Source organism: Varanus komodoensis, unplaced genomic scaffold, assembly GCF_004798865.1.
Source record: "Varanus komodoensis strain SLA01 unplaced genomic scaffold, ASM479886v1 scaffold22, whole genome shotgun sequence".
NCBI classification, from domain to species: Eukaryota; Metazoa; Chordata; class Lepidosauria; order Squamata; family Varanidae; genus Varanus; species Varanus komodoensis.
Window position 1 is genome coordinate 17,774,660 of NW_025335606.1, and position 7,386 is coordinate 17,782,045.

Here is a 7,386-nt window from a genome sequence, read left to right on the forward strand (position 1 = left end):
TTTAATGTGATCCCTCCAATTCACACATCAACTATCAATTACATAACCACATACAACATTTAAGGGATGCTTATGAAGTCTGAGAAGCATCTGGATTAGAGTAAATGTGCATTCTTTACTTGTACTGAAGCTGGAATAGCAGGAAACAGTTCTGCTTAATTCTGTCAATGGCTTGCATTTTGTGCTTGGACCACACAGAGGGCTGTTAGAGATGGGAATATTCTTCCTCTAACCAAAACATTGTTAGTTCCTTCTAGGTAAAAAGCTATTCCTGCTAATCTTCCAACATGTACTACTTCTTTCTATAGGGTTGTGTGTTACAATTGTGTGATGCTGATTAAAGTTATTAGAGTACAACACTAAGCCAGTGACTGTTCCATCAATACAATTTTATTAGATGATAGACTACATTGACAACTTTAATCCAAAATGCTGCTAGAGGACAGGCAGACTAATTTTTCAAAAAAAAAAAAAAAACATACATTTTATAGTACTGCTACTATTAAAATCTCTATATAGGCTTGCCCTCTGCAGAATTCATATTGGAGGCTTATAGTATTCCCTCACCCCAATACTATGAATTTATTCCACTTATGATCCCCTTACCCCCTTTCATACATTTTGACAAGATAATAAACCACATGAAACACCATTCATAATGATCGAAGTTTAGCATGCTCTTCTAGTTTAACTTCGCAACTGGACCAAGCCATTACCATTGATGCACGTAAATGCCCTTCTGATAAACATTCATTCCAACAGCCATTACATGCACAACCTAACACGAGTCCACAATTGCTGTTATACTGCCAAAGTGTTGTCAGTCTTGATACATTCCAGTGATGCCATCAACCTGGTATGGAATGCAAAAAACTAAGTTAGCATACTGAACTGAGGCACTCATAGAGCAAGTTCGCTATCAACCATGTGTGTTGGGGGCTTTTCTGCTGAAGTCTTTCTTGAATTCAAGAAACTCCTTTCAGTTGCTTCTGCACGCAAGTCACTTTAAACAAACCTGTCCAGCTTGTCACACAGGTGTCTCCTCAAAAGGCATCTTCCTTGTGCCCACTTGTCACATCCTTCAGTCAGTACAGGAATCTCTGCAAAAAGCAACTGCTAGTCAGTCATTATACAGGCTACCCCCGAAGCTATAATACAACGTATAAACACTGCAGCACAACTGCTGTTCAGCTATAGCAAACTAAGGATTTGTTTTTTGTTTTTTTTAAAGAACAGGATCCCATACTGGAGATTTGTCTTTTAGATAGCATTGCATAAAGGCCATCCTGCTTAAGCTGTGGCGGGAATCATGGTAAGGGTGACTGAAGACTTGCTTACTTCATTGTATGGATTCAGGATCCCATCTGAAGCATTCACCTCCTAGTCTGGTAGCTTGTTGCACCATCGAGGGCAATGCTTATTCTTTCAGGACAGTAGACATCATCTTCTCTCACCTGCCAAAAACAAGTCAAGTGCCACTTAACACAAATTCATGCAAACTCTTCCTGTATTCAGGTTATACTGTTCTAACAGGAAACTCCAGGCCTGGGTGATGCTGTTCACCTAGCCCTCAGGAGATTCCAAGTTAATGATCAGCTTTTTCTCCCGTGTTTAGATACTTGTCTAAAACCAAATACCAAGAAATGAAAAAAAAGTTTTACAAAGTGGGAACAGAGGCCTCCCACACACCCAAACCATGCTGCATTGGGAAAGAACTTCCCAAGTAACAGTCCAAGGTCCACACAAGGCACAATTATGAGATATTGGACGAAACTGACAACAGGCAGCTGGATGAATCTGAGTCTTCATTAGCTGACTGCCTTCCCCATTTTTTGAAAGGAGGTACTCAAGCTGCAGGAGCCAGACTGCCTTCCCCCCAGGATAAAAAAAATTAGCAGATTCAGTCCAAGTTTTTCTGGGGTCCAAGGAGACCCCAGACTTGCCCTGTAAGTTTGTCAAAAGCAGCAAGTATCAGTGGTTTGCTGTAGCCACGAGAATTGAGCTCTGTGGAAGAGAAGATGCAGACATGAGCAAAAGAGTTACCTCGAAATACAGGACTATTTCCACAAATGAACTAGCCAAGAGCAGCTTTCGTCTCACATGGATCGCACTGAAGGAGGCACAACACACTTCGGGGTCTCCAAGGACACTGGCTTCCACACGCTAGCAGAGAATTCTCACAGTGTAAGAACAGGACAGAGCTAACTACAGGTAGGCCCATGTAGGCACCATCATCAGTTTAGCCTTAACCCTGAACAAAGCCTCAGGTCCCCAAGTTTCAACAGCTTCCTTCTCCACCAACTTAGCTCACAAAGCCACATTTTTCCAAAGTAGGAAGAATCCTACTTGTAATATTTGTATTAGTGAGTCAAGTGCCTTCCCATATCTTCCTCCCTGGCAACAGCAATACTAAAGCATTTTATGATTGAATCGAGAAGTACAAGGCGTTGCAAGTATATATTGTTGGGAGGGGACGTGAGACATTAAAAAAATCCATTACTATGCAGCACAAATTGCATTCCAATGCCTTTCCCCCTCTAGGGTAGTATCAATCCCCAAAGCAGAAATGGTGAAGTGCCCTCAAAAGAATCAAGGCTCAGTTAGAGCATTTGCTATTTCATGGGAAAGGTGCTAATCCCAAGATTTTCAGGTACCACTGTATTAAGGAACTCTTGTTTACATTTGCAATGAAAGATTCCAGAGCTATTTCACCACCACCAGTCCCTAAACTGAAATTGTTTCAACCCCTACCCACTTATGAGGAAAAAAAAATCACTTCCCCAGTATAGCACTGCAATGTTCATACTGGCATTTCCAACTATTAAGGAATCAGATGCGTTGACTGGTGCAGATTTGGGTTATATATTTGATAGTATCCATTTCAAATCAAAGAATCCTTTGATACAGAATTGGAGATACATGACTATCAAGCTGCTTCTAGATTGTGTTAAAGCATGCTAAGATATCCTGTAATCAAACAGTTTAACGAGGAGCAGACAATGTTTTCAATTGATCTGCTCTATGAAGCCAGCTTTTGTGTTCTCATTTCACATGAACTTTGAGATACTGGTGTATGTTAAACTCATTACCTGGGCAATTTACCCCAGAGGCAGCCCAAAATCCTTTTGCTTACTTGCCTTTAAGTTATCCAAGTTGTGCGGTGCAATATGTTAAACGTCAAGAGCAGAGAATTGTTTCAGATGGGATTTTAATGGGCTTCGTAAAGCCAAAAACTTAGTACAGGAACTTCCTTATCCACTTCAAATACAATGTCAATTGAATTATGCATGTTTCTTCCAGTAAAAAAAGGACAATATAAACAAACATTTTCAAGAACCCCTCAAAGTATTCAATTTTTCTGGGTTTATTTACAGTAAAATAGCTTTTACTAATGACCAATGTGAACCACTTAACTCATTAGTAATACCAAGGTGGTTTTCCTTTACCTTCCCTTGATACGCTAAGAGTTGAACTTTAAGTGCATTGCACTTTTCCACAAGTTTGCTCAGCTTCCAGCAGTTTGAAGTTTATAGGGCCCCACGTATTGTATCAAGTTAAAAGAAACCTTGGATTGAGAAAGCAAGACAAATGAAACTGGGTTTCAAAAATGCTTAAAAACCACTCTTGAAAAAAAACCAACTTTTGAGCAAAGTCTAAATAGGCCATCTTGCAGAGGAAGCTTTCAGGCTACAATATGACAAAAGCTATATGGGGGAAGATACAAGTAGGTAACTAAACAAGATTCAGCGAAGCTCCAAAAATCTTTATAAATACAGCCATTGGAAGGACGATCTTGATTCAGGAAGGATTTTTACTCGGTGTGAGCTGAGGACAAGAAGCAGGTACAATCATAAAGGCACAAGCATATGGACATGTTGCAGCAATTCACCACTTCTAGATTTTTAGATTAGTGTTGCTAGGAATCTCAGGCCCTCCCCCAATTAGCATTCTTGACAATTTTGCAATCTGAAGTTTAAATAGCTCTTTAGGGTCCAACATGCATTTAAGTTAATCAGTAATGTGAACTGAGGCCTGCAGTGTTGAGTTTTGAATCAATGGCAGATATGCAAAACAACCCAGCATTGATACTAACTACTCAGTAGGGAGCTATAGTTTCTGCTGCTACCCAGTTTAAGTCGGAATACTGAAAGTTTAAGGACATATTGTCAAAGCAATCTTTTCAATCTCTTCCCCAAGATCTACTTACCTTAGTTGTCATAGTTGTCTCTGTAAGAGCCTCCTGAGGAGTAGCGATCGTTATAGCCTCCCTGACTTCTGAAAGCAAAGTTCTTGAGTTTTATATCTGTTCACTGGAACTTAAGCGTAAAGTAGAATACATCACCACAATTACCTGCCGTAGTCCCGAGAACCGCCATAGCCTCCGCTTCGGTTGTCATATCGTCCACCATAGTTTCTGTCTCCACCACCTGCAGTGGAAAGAGATGTCTGAGTGACAACTAAGCCACCTGTAACCAGATTCCTCTTCATTTGCTCAATGTACTTAAAAAAATCTGTTGCTACCTCCTGACACTCACCTCGGGAATAGCCACGGCCTCGCCCCCTGCCCCCAAAGTATCCTCCTCTGGATCCACGAGAAGATTTCCCTGCATGGTCAACTCTGATCTGTCGCCCATCTACAGACTGAAAGTCAAAATTAAAATATCTGTCATCAATTGATTAGATCTTCACACCTGAACATTCTAGCTCTTATACCCACACCAACATCTTCAATACAGAATAAAAACACAGGATAATTCACTCATTTCAGCTACTAGAGGGATGAATGTTCTGCTAGAGCTCCAATGAATTCCTTAATACCAGCTGATTTCTTCTCTTCCTCCAACCCTAGACCAGACTAAGGACAGTGATCTTTCTACAAGCTAGAATTTTTTCCTTAGCACCTTTTATAGTTTGTGCAATGAGAAGACAGTCTCATTAGAAGTTGTACATTGAAACATTCTACAAATATACTCATGAGAACATCAGTATTTCTGAGAACCCAGGCACTTTTAGCTCAGGTGTTTAAAGATGGGACAGGGAAAGTAATGAGTACATTGCAAAAGTGGTAGAAAACCTTCAAGAGCAGCTTGTCTGAAATATGAATAGGTGGGAATAAATGTAGTCTGGGTTAAAACAACTTTCCCAGAATGATGCTCTCCAGGTGTTTGAAACTACAACTTCTAGCATCGGCAATACTAGCAAACTGATGGAGTTGAAAGGGTATGAACAGCACCAAGTTGAAAAAGTCTGCACTAACAGTCAACTGAGATTACATAGGGAAGTACTCGGCAATAAAAACAGGGTGAAAAAGCAAAGTATCCCACCAGTAAAGGCCATCATCCTACAAGGTACAGGATGACCAAGGTGGAAGTTCAACCATTTGCAACTCCAAAAGAGGCAATTCAGATGTGACCATAGAATAGAGTCCCATTCTAGTTTCTAATATGAATTAGAGAATTTTTACTAATATGGCTGCTTCTTTTCAGTAATATATGGGCATGGATAACACTGTACTTTTAATGCAACGAAGGGGGCAAGCCTAGTGAACATATGTGCATTCAGGTGGCATATACATACTCTGCAATACCCCTCCCTGTATTGTCCATTGGACTGAACATTGCAAAAATACTAGTTTGCTTAAATGATTGTTCAGACAGTAGTAAAAAAAGACCTTACTAAATGTTCACTAATAGCTTTAATGCTCAACGTGGTTTATTTCAAATGCTTCAAGCAAATACAACACAATGGGAAAGAATAAATTACACAAATACAGAACTATTTCCAAATTTCTCACCTCTCCATTCATGGCTCTCATGGCATCTGAGGCATGCTCTGGATTGGCAAAAGTAATAAAGCCAAAGCCTCTTGATCTCTGCGTCTCTTTGTCCTTGATCACAACAACTAAAACACAATGCAAGGTTGTTACTAACTTCTTACATTGAGTTCAAAAACAGCTCCCTCACCTCAACTAGCCAAGAACACCTACCTTCAGAAATAGGGCCAAAAGAACTGAAGTGTTGCTCAAGGCCTTGCTCATCAGTATCAAAGTTGAGACCCCCAACAAACAGCTTTCCTTCTTCAGAAGACATGATGGTGACTAGCAGTCTAGAGAAGAGAAACATAGTAGTGCTTATCAGAATAGATATAGCACATGCTGAATTACTCAGTTAAAAGCATGATGAAATCCCCTCTTTCTGCAACAAAGGGAAGTACAAATACTTAACCTTGTTCCAAGGAAATACATCCTTAATTGGTTGGCCATAGCTTCAAATATTGTTGCTTAGGTGACTTCTATGTGGTACAACTATCCCTCATTTACTGACACAATGCCTATTTGGATCAAGACCCAGATCGATGTTTATGAAAGGGCTTTCAGAATCACTGCAACAGCTCCATCAGAATTCTGGACTATGCTGGACAAAAAATATTCTGTTCCTCCAGCCTTTCGACACAATTCCCTCGACTAGCTGGGGACATAGCTATGAAAGGCCCGCGAGAAAGGTGGTGCGAGAGCAGGAAGGAGCGCCTTTCCCTCCGCGCCTCAAGGCCAGCCTCCATTTCCCCGCCTCAAGCGCCATCTTGTAAATCTCCAGCATAGAAAAGAGCAGCATCTGGAGAGCCAAAAATGGCGGCGGCGCCGCCATAGCCGGGCGCCCTGCGCGTGAGCTCCCTCCTGGGCTCCAGAGGAAGATCTCACCTCGTTCCTCCTCATCCTCCCCCCTCCCAGCTTAACAAACGGCAGGCCAGCTACCCACGCACGCGCACTATGCCTCCATTGCTTTTCGCAACGATCCTTGCCGCATGCGCACACCTTCACGTTAGGAAGGCCCGAGAACGCGCGTGCGCTCCAAAGCCGCGTCGTTCGTGCCTCCTTCCCGTTTTATTTAGATTATCACTGCCAGAGAACAGTTAGCTACTACCGTCTCTTTCACACAGAACTTAACTGCAGCAGTCCAAGAACCCTTCCCTGACACGGTTAAAAAAAAAAAAAAACCAAAAAAGCCAAACGTCACCCTTTCTTGCTTACCAAGAAATGCTTCCCGGGCTGGAGCTGCTGAAAATGCGGCCGAGGCGACGCCCGAGCGACGCTTATATAGAAACCCGCCCACCAAATGAGATCACGTGAGGTCGACCATACCTTCTTATGGGCATGTAGGAGTACGCATGCGCTTTCAATAAAAACTCTTCTAGGATGCTAGACCGGTCACGGTGACATCCGGGTATTTGTTCAACTTTCTCCCTCCAAAAAAATAGGAGCGGGGGGAGTGTCGGTATAGTATCCGGGTCTTTCCCGCGCCCGTGGAGGCTTCCGCGTCCAATCAATGCCAGCATCGCGTTCTCACAAAGAGATATATAGATTTTTAAGCGTGTCTTAGGCAGCCATCA

The 7,386-nt window shown here is 41.9% G+C and overlaps 1 protein-coding gene across 3 annotated transcripts; it reads right to left on the reverse strand.

Moving 5' to 3' along the window:
• Nucleotides 1–368: 368 nt before the first annotated feature.
• On the reverse strand, nt 369–7,095 carry LOC123024126 (RNA-binding protein 3-like). 3 transcript variants are annotated; one of them, XR_006414858.1, is made up of 9 exons: nt 7,028–7,095; nt 5,987–6,105; nt 5,795–5,901; nt 4,536–4,641; nt 4,352–4,427; nt 4,208–4,275; nt 1,339–1,454; nt 1,016–1,100; nt 369–853 (listed from the first exon to the last, which is right to left on the reverse strand). XR_006414858.1 is itself a non-coding variant. In XM_044431501.1 (7 exons), the coding sequence occupies exons 2-6, from the start codon at nt 6,087–6,089 to the stop codon at nt 4,209–4,211; spliced, it is 456 nt and encodes a 151-aa protein (XP_044287436.1). In that variant the 5' UTR covers nt 6,090–6,105; nt 7,028–7,095; the 3' UTR covers nt 3,192–3,825; nt 4,208. The 3 variants fall into 3 exon arrangements, 2 of the variants coding, with proteins under 2 accessions (XP_044287436.1, XP_044287435.1); XM_044431501.1 differs by lacking the exons at nt 369–853; nt 1,016–1,100; nt 1,339–1,454 and adding an exon at nt 3,192–3,825 and having other exon boundaries at nt 4,208–4,272; XM_044431500.1 differs by lacking the exons at nt 369–853; nt 1,016–1,100; nt 1,339–1,454 and adding an exon at nt 3,192–3,825.
• Nucleotides 7,096–7,386: the final 291 nt, after the last annotated feature.